This window comes from Manis pentadactyla, chromosome 8 (assembly GCF_030020395.1).
Source record: "Manis pentadactyla isolate mManPen7 chromosome 8, mManPen7.hap1, whole genome shotgun sequence".
In the NCBI taxonomy this organism is placed as follows: Eukaryota; Metazoa; Chordata; class Mammalia; order Pholidota; family Manidae; genus Manis; species Manis pentadactyla.
The window spans coordinates 111,140,098-111,157,679 of NC_080026.1; the positions used below are offsets into that span (position 1 = coordinate 111,140,098).

At 45.7% G+C, this 17,582-nt stretch overlaps 2 protein-coding genes across 2 annotated transcripts in view; one reads left to right on the plus strand and one right to left on the minus strand.

Moving 5' to 3' along the window:
* Positions 1 to 405: 405 nt before the first annotated feature.
* Positions 406 to 12,421, plus strand: WNT8B (Wnt family member 8B). The gene is made up of 6 exons (XM_036898538.1): positions 406 to 530; positions 8,787 to 8,820; positions 9,604 to 9,742; positions 10,606 to 10,731; positions 11,526 to 11,668; positions 11,876 to 12,421. Exons 1-6 carry the CDS (start codon positions 406 to 408, stop codon positions 12,419 to 12,421), a joined length of 1,113 nt encoding a protein of 370 aa, XP_036754433.1.
* The window catches only part of SEC31B (SEC31 homolog B, COPII coat complex component), a 37,557-nt gene continuing 27,578 nt past the window's right edge, over positions 7,604 to 17,582 (minus strand). The window contains 1 exon segment of the mRNA XM_057505385.1: positions 7,604 to 17,416. Coding sequence (XP_057361368.1) covers positions 17,237 to 17,416 — 180 coding nt within the window. The 3' untranslated portion in view covers positions 7,604 to 17,236.

Below are 17,582 nucleotides of genomic sequence, written 5' to 3' on the forward strand. Positions count from 1 at the left end.
CACCAAGAGTCTCTGGAGCTGGGGCCCAGGGATCTTCATGTTTACTAAACTCCCCAGAGGGTGCTCATGCACTCTACCCAGTAACACATTTGAATTAACTTTCAAATGCCTATAACGAAGTCAGTTCTCCAAATCTCTGGCACTCAGATTATGTATGTATATATGTATGTACATTTTATTTTTTTATATAATTATAGATTTTCAGAAGGCTGCAAAGAAATGTACAGAGAAGTCCCTTCTGTACTCCCCCAGCCTTCCCCAGTGTTACCATCTTACAACTCTTACAACTATAGCACAATATCCTTAAAGCTTATTCAGACTTCACCAGTTTTACACACATTACAGTTTGCTGCACTGTCCTACACTGATGGAATGCCTCTAAAAGAAAGCCAGAGCAAGACAGACATGAGCAGACAGGAGGAAGGGAGAGAATCCAGTCCTGTACAGGCCGGGCACTACGGCCACCTTACAGCTAAAGGGAATTGGTGGAGCGCGGTTGCTGCCCACACCCTCCGTCACTGGGACTCACGGTAAGGCCAAGGGATGATCTGGGGAGATGCTCTCACCAAACTCATCCTCTTCAGGCATCTGGGGACAGGGCAGGGCTAGAACTTCAGTCGTAATCTTATTGAGGCATCATCCTGCTTATCTGGCCAGACCCTCGCCCCCATGCATTTGCTTTTGAGCCAGTGAAAACTGCCACCTCCCAAGGTAATGAAGAGCCTTCCCTAAAATCAGAGAGTGCACTGACACTCATTCTTCAGAGAGTCCTTATGGAGGTGGAAGCAGTCCAGGGTGGGTGAATCAATAAGCAGGCTAAGCACACTGTTTTGGGTAGGCAAAGGCACTTGTAGCATGAGGTCCTTGAAGGCTGAGTTCAGGAAAGGTCTCCACAGAACAGTAGAGAGATTCTAGTTAATACTTTTTAATACTGCCCACTTCTTTACTAAGATGATACCTTCTGAAGGGGCTCCAGGCTGGGCCCACCACTTGGACTCAGCATATATAGGCAGGTCAGGAGACCTGGTAAGGCTGCAGGCCCCATACGTTTATTTATATAGTCACAGTGGTGGAGTCTTCCCAGAGGAGTATACACTCTAAAGGAAGAGAACAGAGGAAATCTAGCAATGAAGCTTATCACTGGAATTTGTCAGCAAGCCCTTCTGTTTCAATCCAGTGAAGGAGGCTGGAGTGTGACAAGGAGGGGGTGTTATAAGCAAAAACTGAAATAATTATTTCACTAAATCCCTATCAGATCTCGCACACTAATAGCAGTTTTGATACCCAAGTGGAAAAGTAAAATTGTAAACAGTGTCAAAAGACATTTGTCCTTACACCTAAGAAAAACCAGTAGAATTTTTAAAGTAAAGTTTAAGGTTTACTGAAAACTTGGGCAAAAGTACAGAGTTCTCATGTGGCCCTCCCCTTCCTGCCTGCAGTTTCCCCCTTTATTCACTTCTTGTGTTGATGTGGTTCACTTTTTGTCTCTACTTTTTTGTGCACTGAACCCAGTGTGAGTAGTAACAGTCCCCCCAAAATGTGCCCAGGGGATGTGGTGTTACCCAAATAAAGCAGAGCCTATGACTGGCAGATCTGGGTGCCTGGTGGACATGGAAACAGAAGAGAGGGCTGGAGCAATGGGAGAATTGAAAAGCAGCAGAGACAATGTGATAGTTAACAGGACTGGTTTATGTGTGTGTGCAAAGCATCTGAGACTTCCAAGAAATCCTTATCAGGGCCCGGGAGTCCTGAATTACCAGCTGGGAACAAGAGCAAGAGAAATATGCAGGAAAGCATAGCCATAAAGGAGTACATGCTCCAGAAGCAGAATGATTAGGTTCTAATCCTGGCTTTATCACTGAACTAGCTGTGTGACACTGTCTGTAAAATGGAAGACATAATAGCTTCTGCTTCATATCCTTGTTGTGATAATTATAGGATCTTGAAACATATAAAGCACTTAAAATACTATTTCATGTGCACAGAATAAACAATAAGTAGTACAGGACCTACCCCATGGGGTTGTTATGAAAATCGGAAATGACAGCCCACATAAAGCACTCAGCAGAGTTCCTGACGTACTGTTATTGGATGATAGAAATTCAGTTTCGTGTGGTATCAGTATGTAAACTGGAAGACTAACAAAAGGAGAAGAACAATTATAATATTTTTATTTGGCAGTGTAAAAGCAAAACTAACTACAGTTATTTATGTAAATTGCTTTCCACTTATATCGAATTACTATGAAGCACAATAACAATTATACATAGCATTAAGCATGTCAGACTGACTTTGCTAAAAGTTTTGATTATAACACCACGCTTTGTGTACAAATGCTCTGGGTTCGTTGTCTGTTGCTCTTGTGGTGTAATCATCTGCTAATGCAGCAGGGTGTTCTGCTCATAATGTTAGACAATTAGTGGGAGCACTGGCTTGCCGGAGACTTCCTTTTCATATCCTCCAAACCTTTTTTCAGGCCTTATTATCCTAAAGTTTCCTGTTCATTCCAATGATCCTCCTATTCTGTTTTCAAAAATCTTTAATTCAATCCATTGCTATAGAGTACTTGCTATGTTCCAGATACTGTATTAGGAGCAGGATGGGATACAAAGACAATTAAGGCAGACTCTACTTATAGTGGAGTGTAAAGGAATAAAAGGGAACCTTAACATGAGGCAGAAAGAAGTTGCTGTGAGTCATCAAGAAATGCTGGTTTGAACTAGATACTTATTTAAGAATAAGTAAGACATTTACATACCATAATAAGTTTATTGAGATACAATCCACATACTATAAAATTCACCTTTTTAAAATCAATGGGTTTTGGTATATTCACAAACTTGTGCAACCCTCACCACAATAAATTTTAGAACATTTTCATCACCCTAAAACAAAACCCCATATCCCTTAGCAGTCACTTTCCACTCAGCCTCCCCTCAGCCTTTGCCAATTGCTAATTTACTTTCAGTTTCTATGGACTTGCCTATTCTGAACATTTTGTATAAATAGAATCATACAATTTATGGCCTTTTGTGTCTGGCTTCTTTCACTTAGAATGATGTTTTCAAGGTTCATCCAAGTTGTAGCATGTACCAGTACTTCATTTCTTTTTATGGCTGAATAATATTCCATTGTACAGATATAACATTTTATTCATCCATTCATGGGTTGATAGACATTTGGGTTGTTTTTACTTTTTAGCTACTAATGCTACTATGAACACTCATGTACACATTTTTTTTTGGACATGTGATTTTAATTCTCTTGAGTATATACCTAGGAGTGGAATTGCTGGGTCATACAGTAACCCCATGTTCAACCTTTGGAGGAATTAACAGATTATTCTCCAAAGTAGCTGCACCATTTTATAATCCCACTGTTGATGTATAAGGTTCTAATTTTCCACATCCTTGTCAACACTTGTTATGTCTGTCTTTTTTATTTTGGCTTAGTGAGCATGAATTCTTGTTGTGTTTTTATTTATATTTCCCTGATAATTAATGATGTTGAGCATCTTATCATGTACTTATTGGCCATTTGTGTATCTCCTTTGGAGAAATGTCTATTCAGTCCTTTGTCCATTTTTTAATCAGGTTATTTGCCCTTTTGCTTTTTAGTTGTAAGTGCTCATTATATGTTCTAGATATAAGTGTCTGATCAGATATATGATTTGCAAGTATTTTCTTTCATTCTGAGGGTTGTCTTTTCACTCTCTTGATGGTGTCTTTTGAAGCATAAATGTTTTGAATTTTGAGGAAGTCTATCCACATTTTCTTTGGTCACTTGTGCTTTTTGTATCATATCTAAAAAAAAATATTGCCAGACTCCAGGTCATGAAAACTTACACCTATATTTTTCTTCTAAGAGTTTTATAGTTTTAGCTCTTACTTTTAGGTCTATGATCCATTTGGGGTTCATTTTTTATATGGTGTGAGGTTAGGAATTCAACTTCATTCTTTTGCATGTGAATACCCAGTTGTCCTAACACCACTGGTTGAGAATACTAAGAATAGGTAAGATTTTACAGAACAGCATTAGCAAAGGCATAGAGCCATGAATTCATGAGTGTCCAGGAATAGCAACTGGTTCAATTGACTAGAGGATTGGACAAGTAGGGATATTTAATGGGAAATGAGGCTGGAAAGGTATGTAGAGTGAGATTGTGGGCAGCCTTGAGTGTCAAGAGTTGGAGAACTATGCAAGATTCTTGATCATGATGACATTAGAATCAGTCTTTCAGAAGATTGATCTAGCTGCAGACTGTACATTGGATTGGAATGGGCCGTAAGGAGGAAGACAAAGTAGTCGAGCTTCTACAGTGGTCTAGGTCAGAGGCCACAGTTAAGGCTGTGACAGTGAGTCTCAGAGACAGTGAGAAAGAAAAGAGGTAACTGGTATGGGAAAAATATTACAGAATAAAATACACATAGGTTTTAATAACTGATTGGATGGTGAGAATGGAATGAGAGAGACTTGAGGAAACAGTGGTTTCACTAACAGAAAAATAGTAAAGTCAGGAGAAGTGGCTGGTTTGGCAGTGAAGATGAGTTAGCTTTTAAACATAATGTCTTTACAGTCTGAAATCTTCCCAATAGAGAAGTTTAACATTCATGTGGAAATGCAGCTCTGAACCTCAAGATGGAAATTAGGACTGGAGTTAAAGATTTGGGAGGCATTGCCTGCTCAGGGTAGTAAGAGCCTGGGCATGAATGAGGATTTTCTTCTATTTCCCCACCTCTCTGATAGCTGTTCCTTCTTAGTTTTCTCAGATGATACTTCATGCTCCCACCCCTAAATGTTAGTTCCTTTGTTCTTTCATTCAACAAATATTTATTAAATGCTTACTATCCTAAGGCACTGTTCAAGGTACTGATCATAACTTGGTAAACCAAACAGACCAAAACCAAAAATCTGCCTTCCCCCATGACACTTAACATTCTAGCGGGAGGAAGACAAACAAATTAAGATGTAAAACCTACTGTTTAGATGATGAAAAGTGCCGTGGTGAAAAATGAAGCAGAGAAAGGGGATGATGAGAGCTGCAATTTAAAATAGGATGACCAAGGAAAGGCTCCGGGAAAATGACACATTTGATTAAAAAGCCAGATGCAAGTGAAGGAACAAGCTATGTGGCTATCTGAGTAAAAAGCATTCCACGCAGAAAGGACAGAAGGGCAATGTACCAGGTACAGCGGAGTATCTGGTGTGCTGGAGGAACAATAAGGAAACTAGTGTCCTAGAGCGGAGTAAGCGAATGGGCCAGTGGTAGGAGATTAGTCCACAGGCATTAACTGGGGGCCAGATCGTATAGGATCTTATAAGCCATGATAAGAATTTGGCTTCTGTTCTATGTGAGAAGGGAAACCACTAGAGGATTTTGAGTAGAGAGTAGCAAATTTTACTTTATATTTTAAAGGGACCAATCTTTAAAGGGAACTAATCGTTTTGAGAATAGAATGTGGGAGAGTAAGGGTGGAAGCAAGATCAGCTGGTAGGCTTAACAACAATCCAGGAAAGAGGCAATGACAGCTTGGACCAGGTGACAGCAGAGACGTGTTGACAACTGGCTAGAGTCTGGATATATTTTGAGCTGGACCTGGCAGGATGTGATGGAAGACTGAATACAGGATGTGAGAGAAAGAAAGGAGTCAAAGATGATGCCACGATTTTTATCTGGTAACAAGGTTTACTTTACATAAATGGAGAAGACTACAGAAGGAGCAGGTTTGGGATGGCGGCAGTGAATATCGGGGGTCAGTTTTGAGTGTATTAAACATTGAAGAAGAGATGTCAAGAATATATAGTTGGATATGCAAGTCTACAGTTCAAGAGAAGGTCTGAGAATAGTTGAGAGGGTTCAGGAAGGCATAAGCCCTTTGAATGACACCCATTCTCAGTGGAATCGTCAGCCACTGTATATATGGGGTGTGGGAGGTTTGTACTTCTGTCTGGCACTATGCTGATTGTGCCATGTTCTATAGAGCTGCCTCCAACTGATAAACAAATTTTATATTTTCTACTGTGTGTTAGTATCTTTCCATCAATACATAACTGTCTCTAGGTGGTACCCATACAAACATTTAAATTCTTTCAGTTTTAGCTCCCTTTCTATCTTCTAACATCATACAACCACTATGCTTTCTGTAACCCATATTATATGTTACCCCCTGCTCCCAGGATAAATCTTGCCATTGTCTTATTAATCAAGAACCAAGTCTCCTTCCTTTGGTACTCACCACAAGAACACAGTCTTTTTTTAATTGAGATATAATTGAAATACAACATTATATTAGTTTCAGATATGCAACATAATGATTCAATATGTGTACATATTGCAAAATGATCATCAAAAGTCTAGTTTACATTTATCACAAGTCTTAATACTGGATATTTTGTATATGAGTAAGCCAGCCATAATGGTTCAAATATGTCTGCAAATAATGGGAGTTAACAACACAAGTAGGTTTATGGGAATGTTGTCCCAAGAAGGCTTATAGTCTTGTCCTATGGCAAGTGCTCAATTAAATCTGATTGATCAATCAGTTGGGCTTGACCAGCATATCATAAAAATCTTTATAGATTGTAGGATCCTTGAGGAAAGAAGAATCCTCTAGTATCTCAGCCATCACTCCCTGTGATTCCAGCTTCTCAGGGAAAGTCTCTTCACCCAGGCTCATGGGCAAAGCTTTCTCCTTTGTCTGTCACTCAATTTTTGTTTGGTGGCTTTGTTTTCTCTCCCAGTACTGCCTGTCTTGTAGGATATGAACTAACCTGTCTGACACGGTAATGTCCAAAAGTCTTTGAAAGCTATCCCTAACAGAGAGCCAGGGCAAGCTCAGGCAACTTTCTCTGAGGCAAAGGGCCCGGCTGACTTCTCTGACACGTCTTTAAGGATCAGAAATTTTTCTCTAAACCATTAGTGACTTTGGCAATTGCGAATTCATTTGATCATTTTGAATTTATTTCTGTGCTTTGAGAGCACTACCACCCCCGAAGAAAGTTGTGCTTTTTGGTTAACCTGATTTTGCCTACCAAGCTTTAAAAAGTAGGTCTTAGTTTGCTGAAGTCTGTGTTCTTTTATAATTTTCTAAAATTCTATTACATTTCTTTCTAAATCTTTTTAGTTTTCTCTCATATGGCAGCCTCCCAGTTTATTAACACTGTTTTTAAAAAACAACCCAAATTTTAAGTCTTGTGCCTATTTTGTATGAAAAGAGTCAGCCAAGCTCTTTTGGCCTCTGACAGGGGACTGAACTTTCTCAGTCTATTTCATTTCTAATCTTTTTTTCTCTTGATGGCCAGCATCTTCTTGGCCTTTAGAATTGCAGAGTACACCAACTTTCTTGGAATAATACATGATTTTCATGTTACTTTCTTGCATTATAATGGAAAAAGTAAGGTAATAGGTAATATATTTGGATCAATTTTCAAATGCCTATGCTGAAGTCCACTGGCCAAATCTCTGGCACTCTAGATTATGTATGCATGTACTGAACTTTTCTATTTTTATATAGAGTTGCAGAAGGTTGCAAAGAAATGTGCAGGAAGGTCCCACATACCCTCTTTTGAGCCTCCCCCAGTGTTAACATCTTACAAGTATAGCACAATATCCATGAAGTTTATTTAGACTTCACCAGTTTTACATATATTGTATGTGTGTGTGTGTGCGTGTGTAGCTGAATGCACTTTTGCACATGTATAGCTTTGCATAAGCACACTACAGTCAAGTTTCTTAACTACCATCCCACAAGACTCTCTGGTATTATCCCTTTACAGTTACACCCATCCTCCAGCCCTTACCCCTAGCACCCACTGATCTGTTCTCCAGCTCCAGTTACATATTTCACAATTGTATATAAACAAAGTCACACAGTACGTATCCTTTTGAGATTGGCTTTGATTACTCAGTATAATTTCCTTGAGGTTCGTCCAAGTTGTGGCATGTAGCAAGAGGTCATTCCTTTTTATTGCTAAGTAGCATTCCGTGGTATGGGTGTCCCACAGTTTTTAAACAACTCACTCTTTGAAGGACATATGCATAGTTTCCAACCTGGGGTTATTACGAGAAAAGTTTCTATGAACACCCAAGTACAAGTTCCTGAGTGAAAACAAGCCTTCATTATTCTGGAATAGATGCCAAACCTGGAACTGCTAAGTCATATGGTAAATCTGTTGTTAGTTTTGAAAGGGCAGCCAAACTGTTTTCCAGAGTCAGATTACTTATTTTTGGAATGTAATTATTACTCAATCCCTAGAAAGATATTCCACTGTTTACCTCCTTCTGATAAGAGAACTATCCTTCTGAGAATCCCGTGGAGTCAGACAGACCTGGATTCAAATCCTGCTTCAAACATTTATTAGCTTCAGCAATATACTTAAATTTTTTGAGTATCAGATTCAAAAAATATTAATGCCTGAGATTGTAAGGATTTGACAAGATCAACATGTAAAATACTGAGAGTAGAGCATACGGTACACATTAGTGAGTTCATGCTAGCTCTCTTCCCACTCCATGGCAAAATAATGATCAAACATTACTCCCAACATTTTTGGGATTTGAAGTTTTAAAAATCCAAGAACACATAATACTGGCTCCTTTTATACCTATTCTTTTTTTATTAAACAGATTGTCTTTAGTAGATTCCTTATGCATAATTTTTCCTTGGCAAAGCCATTTTCCCTTTCTTCCTATCAATTATATTTGCTGAAGTGATCCTTACAACTCTTGGCAGCAAAAATGAGTTGGTATATCTCCACCATGCTCTGTGGTTTTTCCTCTCTTCTAGGTCAGTGAACAATTTCCTGATGACTGGTCCAAAGGTAAGAAGAAAAAATTCCCTTAATTTATTGGATTTCATTAATCTTAGCTTCTTGACTGAAGGCTAAGTATGTCAATTTCTTTTCATTATATCCACATCTTTTATTATGCTATATATATTACATAGACAGAAAAATGTGGCCCAGAGGGGGTTAGGAACACCCCCAAAGCTACAACAGCAAACTAGTGTCAGAGCCAAGACAAGAACTCAGTAGTATTGAATCTGTATTTATGGCCAGAATTTCAAGAGCTAGAAAAGTCAACAAACAGCCTTTCAGGGGTGTCAGGCTGCGGTCATGCATCTTTCTCAGTGCAGTGGTGGGATGTTAGTTTTCCATCTTTAAAATCTGGCACTGTCCTTGGATGATCTCTAAGGACATTTCCAGCTCTGAACTGTTCTTTTCTAAGACAGTAATGGAATAAGAACAGCTGAAAAGTCACGAATTATATAATTTGGGCTCAATTTGGAGAGGCAGCATAGCGTGGTGAACAAAGGCTCTGAGGTCTAGTCTCTGATAAAACCAAATTTCCTTCCTACTTCCACATTTGCTAGCTGTGGAACCTGGGGCAAACTGCTTTAACTCTGAGCCTCAGGTAACTAATCTATAAAATGCTACGTTTCACAAGGTTATTTGTGATGTGAAATGAGACTGCATATTTTGCTCTGGCATTATTTTGGAGGGGTGGGAGAGTGGGAAGGCAGAGAGGTGCTCGACTACCTTAGGACAAATGTCCCCCGAGCTCGGCTGCTGTGAACCTGCATTTTGACGGCTGTGTTCCGGCAGGCTTACCTCATCTACTCCAGCAGTGTGGCAGCTGGGGCCCAGAGTGGTATTGAGGAATGCAAATACCAGTTTGCCTGGGACCGCTGGAACTGCCCTGAGAGAGCCCTGCAGCTGTCCAGTCATGGTGGCCTGCGCAGTGGTAAGGAAAGGCTCGACCACAGCTCTCGGCCCCTGGCCACAGGTTAGAGCCCCCCTCTCCAGGGACGGCCCCCTGCCTCCTTTACACACTTGTTCCTCACCTGGTCTCTACTCTCAGCTCATCTCCCTCTGGGATCTTCTCTGTGCCTTCTTCAGCAACTCTTCCCTACCTATAGAGCTTTTCTCTTTCTTCCCTCACACCCTCACTGCTCAAACGAAGGGACCTTGCCTCCCCACCCCCCAATTCTGTTCTGTCATTGCCTCCCAGTTGGCTAAAGGCTTCCTCACAATAACAATAACACCAGGAGGTAGGCAGGGGTCATAATTCCTCATGCCTCTTAGCCCTTTCCTTCGGCGGGCTCAGCAGAGAGGTACAGAGCAAGTGAGAGCCGATTTGGTGAGGAGATTCCCATGGAGAAGACAGAGTGGCTATGCCAACACAGGGAAGAGCTGCCAGCCAGAGGCGCTTCTCGGGACTAGCTGGTGCAGGCCTCTGAGAAGTCAACATTCCGGGAGGAAGTGCAGATGGGCTCTTCTCAACCCAGCTTTCAGATTCACCTCCTCCCCCATTTCTTCCTCCGGCTCTTTGTCACCTAAATCCTTTACAATCATGTACAGTCAGCAGTAATCTAGCCACCTAGTCACACTAAAACGTGTGATCTGAAAAGACAGGAGAGAAGAGTAGGGCTGAGGCCAGGGCTGGAGCAGAGCCCTGAAGAGAATAAGGTACCTTACAAAGGTGGGGAAATAGGATGGAGCTGTGGAGGGAGGCATAGTGAGGGTACTAAGGGCAGGCAGCATAACTGGTATTTTCTTTGGTTTGCAAGCCCTTCCTCTAACTCACCCATTTTCGGTTCCCGCCAGCGAATCGGGAGACAGCATTTGTACACGCCATCAGCTCGGCGGGCGTCATGTACACTCTGACCAGAAACTGCAGCCTCGGGGATTTTGACAACTGTGGCTGTGATGACTCCCGCAATGGGCAACTGGGTGAGTAGTGATTTGGGGGTGGGTAGGGGTAGGGCAGGCTAGTAAGTTCACTTAAAGAATGAAAAGCTTGGTAGGTAGCTCTGTGGGGTGAAGAAGAGTGATAATCTTTTAAGACTGAGGAAAATCAGGGCAAATCAGTTTAAGCCCAAACCCTACAGTGGCAAACCAGGCTAAGTATTGCTTGGGACCCTCCTCCCCTGAGTGATATCCTTAATTTAAATACGGTGATGATAAAGGAACACCACTCCGTGTCTACAGCCCTGGTGCTCTCACCTGGGGGTGGGGGGTGGAAGGGTGATGCTCTCCCTTGCGCCTATCGCTGTCTGCTTTCCACTCTACCTCCACCGTCCTCTCTAATCCCCTCTGCCCTCCAGCTCAACCTCCAGCCTGGTTCCACATCATTTCAGTTGTGCGCCTATATCCCCCTCAATGCTCGTGCTTTCTTCACCTATTTCGTGTCATTTTGAACCATCCGGGTGTCATTCGCTGACTGGGCACATGCACACTCTGCCCACGGGCCAGAAACACTCTACGCAGAACTGCGCACCAGCACCTCGCAGAGAATCCGCTTCGCAACTCCTCAGCCCTGGAGGCCTGAGCAGGGGATTGGCTGGGCTGAAGAGGGAGCGCAAGGGTGGCAAGGACAAATGTAGGCTGAAACTAATCTGCAGACAGGGCACTTGCCCAGCCTTAATCCTCCGCTGTCCCAGACTCCCCCAAACCCAATTAGAAGCAGCACCCCAGGAGGCTCCGCGCCGGCCTGCTCAATCACCTTCCCCCCTTCACTTTTCCAGGGGGCCAAGGCTGGCTGTGGGGAGGTTGTAGTGACAACGTGGGCTTCGGGGAAGCAATATCCAAGCAGTTCGTCGATGCCCTGGAGACAGGACAGGATGCCCGGGCAGCCATGAATCTGCACAACAACGAGGCTGGTCGCAAGGTGAGTGCTGCGGTCCCTGGGGTTGGCAGCTGGCTCCATCCGCTACCAGCCCTAGGTGCGGACCGCTGGGCAGTTCATTTAGCGGACTGGAAAAATGAGGTACCTACCGAGCCGACTGGCCACGGCAGACGCCTCGCAACGGCCCCGGAGGCAGGGACTCCCCACGAGCTTGATGCCTGGCCCGCTCACTCCTAGCTCTCTCCCTAGGCCGTGAAGGGCACCATGAAACGCACGTGTAAGTGCCACGGTGTGTCCGGCAGCTGCACCACGCAGACCTGCTGGCTGCAGCTGCCCGAGTTCCGCGAGGTGGGCGCGCACCTTAAGGAGAAGTACCACGCAGCTCTCAAGGTGGACCTGCTGCAGGGCGCTGGCAACAGCGCGGCCGGCCGCGGCGCCATTGCCGATACTTTCCGCTCTATCTCCACGCGGGAGCTGGTGCACTTGGAGGACTCCCCGGACTACTGCCTGGAGAACAAAACGCTAGGACTGCTGGGCACTGAAGGCCGGGAGTGCCTGCGGCGCGGGCGGGCCCTGGGCCGCTGGGAGCGCCGCAGCTGCCGCCGGCTCTGCGGGGACTGCGGGCTGGCGGTGGAGGAGCGCCGCGCCGAGACCGTGTCCAGCTGTAACTGCAAGTTCCACTGGTGCTGCGCTGTCCGCTGCGAGCAGTGCCGCCGGCGGGTCACCAAGTACTTTTGCAGCCGCACGGAGCGGCCGCGTGGGGGCGCGGCGCACACGCCCGGGAGAAAACCCTAAGCGTCTCCTCGCTGCCCCCCTTTCACCTTTGTCTTCGGCTTCTTTTAGAGACCCCGGTAATAGAGGTCCCTAGGGAATGGGGCCTCCGCACTCCAAGCCCAGGGATCCTGGGAGTGAGAGACACTGCAGTCTCTCTGGAGCTTGCCACTCCCCAGCCTGCGTCCCCAGTTCCGCTATGCTCTCCAGCTGTCTGAATCGTCCTCACAGCCCACACTTTGGTCCAAGAACTCCGTTCTGGGATTTTGAGCTACTGATCTCCCTGGGACTAGGATGAGAATAGGCGTTCCTCCTCCCCTTCCTAGCTGCCCTAATGCCTGACCCGGCCTGTGCAAGAACGCTTCTTAGATGTGCAGGACCGGCGTAAAGGCACCACTTCTCTTTTTTGCCCATTGTCTTGCCTCCCCACAGCCCCCATCTTGTGCTGCCTGGAATCTACCACGCCACACCTTCCCTCTGCAGAGCCCCTCGGGTGCTTCTGATTCCCTGCTCACTTTTGGCAGACTCCCCATGACTCTCTAATGCTTTCCCTTCCATTCTTCCTTTTCCTCTTTCCCAGTTGAAAAGAAACTGAGAAAACAGACCCAGGAAAAAGCATGTCTTCGGGGGTCGGTTCCTAGAGGTGGGGATAAAGACGGAGGAGGAGAAACCCTGGAGTGATGATTTGCTGAACACCAAGGGTGCCACTCATCTTTGTGATGCCACAACTCTAGTGGACTTTACCAGCGGGGCAATGACCTTCCTAGACAATCACCTAAGGGGCTCCCGACACCCACCCACAATGTCTAGGAACTATGTAAGAGCAGATTACCAGTCATTTCCTATTCTTTATAGTAACCTTCTCCTTGCTCCTAACCTGTTCCCTCCTAGCAACCAAGTTTACCTCTTCTTCCTCAAAGGATCCTTGTTCTTCTGAACCAAGGCTGAGCTAAATAAAGCCAATTTCCCCTTCAGAACCTGGTTTGCCCCTCTAATGGCAGGTTATAAGGAAGGAGAAGCTGGGACCCTTCCTCTTCACTAACCTGGTTCTCAAACAGGCAGGATTCATGGCTTTGGATGCTTTCCTTCAATAAGTAAAAACTTCCTGCAATGAAGCTGTTGTTAATAGGAAGTTCAGCACCTTGAACTTTAATTTATTGCAGTCACTGTGCTGTGTGCTTTTCCTTCCAGGTATTGAACTTACTCTTGGGGACAAAGGGAAGGTGAGTAGAAGATGTAACCTCTAGCCCTCTCCTCCCGCCCACCTTGTCAGGACACCATCCTCCTGAGGGCCTCACTTCCCTGCTGGCCTAAGTAGTTACCCTGGCCTGACTGAGGCTAATCTGCCAAGGATTAGTAAACCATCCACACGAATCTCTCACTAACGCATTCACTCAGTAGCTGAGAGCTTGCTGCTTGTGGTGCTTGAGTCGGCTGGCTCTCTTCCCAGAGAGAAGCAGTACAGCAGGAACTTGTTTATGAAACAGGGCTCTGGGAAGGGGGGAGCCAATCCCTTGACAGCCGCTTGGCAGCCCAAGGGGCTTCCCAGCCTTCTCCCCTCCCCTAGGTGGGTCCTGGGTCTGGGCACTGGGCAGCCATTTGGGAGCAGAACTGGTCAGATGTCAGGGTCAGGGTAGCAGAGACCACAGAGGAGGTGTGGCTTCAAGTAGGCACAGGGCCGAGGCTTGCAGGGGCTGACCCGGGAGAGTGGAAGGGCTCCCATATTCCAAACTGAGATGGTGGCCAGATCGGCCCAAAGCCCTGGCTTCATCTCTACACATCTTCTGGTCCTACTTACTGAGGAGACAGGTTCCCTTTCCTTCCTTACAGGGGACACACTTCCCTTCAGGGTCCCCCAGTGCTTCGTTTCCAGCTCTACCAGCAAAAGGCCTTTGCTTCTTCCCTCAGCTTCGATCTGGGCAGGTAGACTCTCCCAACTTGCTCTTCCCTCCTCCAGCAGCAGCGTGTACTAACCTGGCTACCCCACTGGGAGAATTACAGAAAAGTGAGCAGTACAAAAATCTGGCAAGGAAGCTAGAAAATATAAAAGTACCATGTTGTAAAGGACATCTGCATTCTCCAGGAGATCTCTCGGCATAAAAGTAGAACTATTGTACATCTTATTTGATAACTCTGTAATTTGATAACTCAGTACTTGAAAGATGTCATGCTGCCAGGAAGTTCCTTCATAGGTTATTGTTTTGTATTCCTGAATGGATATGACTGATAACAGATGCATTTGCATTCTATAAAGAAAACATTACTGAGATATTTCACAACTATTGATTTTTTCCCTCTGGCATCCATTCATTCTTTTGTTCATTCAACAAACGCTGGAGTGGAAACAGAGTAGTGAACAACCCTCCAAGCCCCCCTGCATTTGTGGAGGTCAGGTTCTCTTTCATACTCTCTTGTACCAGGGCTGCGCTCCCCTAACAAACGTGGATAACTCCAAAAGGGCTGCTTGGGAAGACACCTTTGAGGTCTAGTCAAACCTTTTGTTTTCCAAATTTAAACTGAAATGCTGAGGAAGATGTCAGGCTTGTTCTACCAACTAGTAAATTACCATGGGGCACACACTGGAACCCCAGCCCCTTCCCTCCTCTTGTGTGCTCTTTAGGGGCCCACTTGTTTCCACCGGAGGACAGAAGCAGAGGGAGGTCCTGAGAAGTGACACAGACTCTGGTTGGGGGGGCAAAACACTGTCTCCTTCCTGTCCCTGGCCTGTGAGCCTACACACAGGCAGGGCTTTCTTTTCTTGAAAAGAAACCCAGCCTCAACTGGCCTTAGCAGCAGGTTAGGGCAAAGACAGAGACAGGGTCGTGCTCAGCGCTGGTGGTGCTGATGGTGGTGGGAGGGAAGGGCAGGCCAGGGCACTCGCCTATTGTGGGTCTGGATTGGATGCTTCCACTCATTCATTTCCTTTTAATTAACCTGCATTCCTGGAGGAGAAATATTTATGTTGGCTCCCGTAGAGGCAATCTGCAGACTGGAAAGAAGGGGGAAGAAAGCCTGCCTTAGCAAAACAATATCTCTAAAGAGCTCAAGGAGAGAAAATAAGAGAACAAAATGCCTTTAAAATAGCCTTCTACCCCCACTGGAGTCAATGAAAACTTCATTTCACATGCTAATCCCCCAGTCCGCCCCCCTCTCTTCTCACAACACCTTTTCCGAAAGTGTTTGGGAAAAGTCTTCGCAGTCAGTACACAGCTCCCTGCAGCTCAGACTTCTCCTTGTGTTAGTTCAGGGCCCCAAGTGGGGCTCTCCCTCCAGCAGCGGCTTTTTTCTCCCCCACTTTAATTTAAACAAAGACTTCAGAGTTCATCAACCTCCCACTGAAATTCACAGCTGCTGAACAAACTAATCCTCTCTCCCCGCCTTTCTTGCCTTCAATGGGCTCTTGGCTTCAAAGACACTTGGGGAAAGGACTCTGCTGGGGCTCACACTGCTTCCTCAATAGAAGTTAGTGCAAGTATTATCTGAAGAGCAAGTGGCTTTACAAACAAATACTGCCTAACAATTCCTTCCTCCCAAACACACACATCTAGCCTGCAGACTTGATGGGATCTACAACAGGATTAGAGATAGTACCCCCTGGCTTCACACCCAGCCCCTTTGTGCAGCTGAGCTCAGTCCTCAAGTGGTGTGGGGAAAACCCTGGAGCTGAATGTCAGGCACGGATGGAGACACACACACAGAGCAGAGTGGCCACAAATGCTGCAAGGAGAGAGCCTTGCAGTGTAATTCAGAGACACCCTCCTTTCTTCTCTCTTGACTCCCATCTGCCCCCAAGCCTCTCCTGTGCCTTCGTAGGGTGCAGTAAGCAAAGACAAAGAGGACTAGGAAGAGAGGTATGGGTACACTAGAACCCAGAGGACACAATAATTGGGAGATAACTGAGGAAACCAAGTCAAAGCAGTTTTACTGCACATTAAGTACATAGTGCTCCAAATGCCGAGTCCAGCCGTGAAAGTGCAGCCCTGAGACGTGGGGGCTGAGGAAGAGAAGGGCCTCCAACCCTTGAGGAGCAGCGCTAGAGAAGAGCCTTCAGTTAACATGCTCCTATTCCTGAATTGGGCTTATAATCAAAAAACAAATGTTCTAGGGCCTTGGCCGGGGCTCAGAGAGGTGCAATCAGGACGCATTCTCTATAAGCAGTGGTCTCCTGCTCCTAGCTCACAGTCCAAGCCAGCTCCCAATAAAAGGCAGTGCACCCCTTCCACCTAACCTAGCCTACCCTTAATAATGCTGGCAAATGAGGAGTTCCTTTTAAAAAAGGCCGAAGTTCCTTCTCTTGGTTCTGCTCAGCACCCAACCCCATAAGTCATTCAAAGGATTAACAATGGTCAACTCTACCCTAGCATCCAGGGCTCTGAGAAGTATGGACCTGGAAATATGAAGTCAGAGGCAAGGAGAATGGTAAGGTCAGGCTCACAACCCACAGAAGGGGAAACACAAAAGACTCAAGATGGCTATGGCAGAGCTAGGCTTGGAAGTAACAATCCTGCTCAACCTCTCAGAAGCCACTTAAATAGAATATCCCTGGGGATGAAGACACTCTTGCCCCACGTCCTGTTGGAGTACAGTATTGGGGAAAGTGAAAAAGTAGCTCTATGCTGGGCCTCAGAGGCTGACAAAGCCTTGGGGAGATCTTAGAAGGCCAGGAAAAAAGGGGTAAAAAGCAGGCCCCCTTCTGGTCTGCAGCCAAGCCTGTAGCATCATATACCTGGCAGGGAGGGAAAAGGGATGGGAAAAACAATCCATTCCAAAAATCCCCTATTCTCAAGGAGGAGGTAAGTAACAGCGGGAGTAGCTTCCTGTCAAGAGAGGCCGTCTGGTTTAAACGTGCAGCTTATGAGCAACGGGGAGGACAGCCTTCAGGGCGGGCATGAAGCTGGAGACCTCGCTGAAGCTGATGCAGCCCCCCGCCTGGGCGTGCACGGTGAGGCCTTGCTCAAAGCTTCCTGCATCCACACTTTGGGCAACCTTGTGGAGCCCAGCCAGGACAGGGTGTGAGAGCTGTGGGGGGATTGCCCCGTAGGTTGGTGAGCCCAGCCCGGCCCCTACCCTGGCGGCAAGGAAGGGATAAGAGAGGATTTGGAGCCCAAGCCAGGCAAGACGTATGTATTTTGTGGGGAACCCGGGTCACCTTTGGGGGGGACACTGGGCTCCCCATGGCCATGGG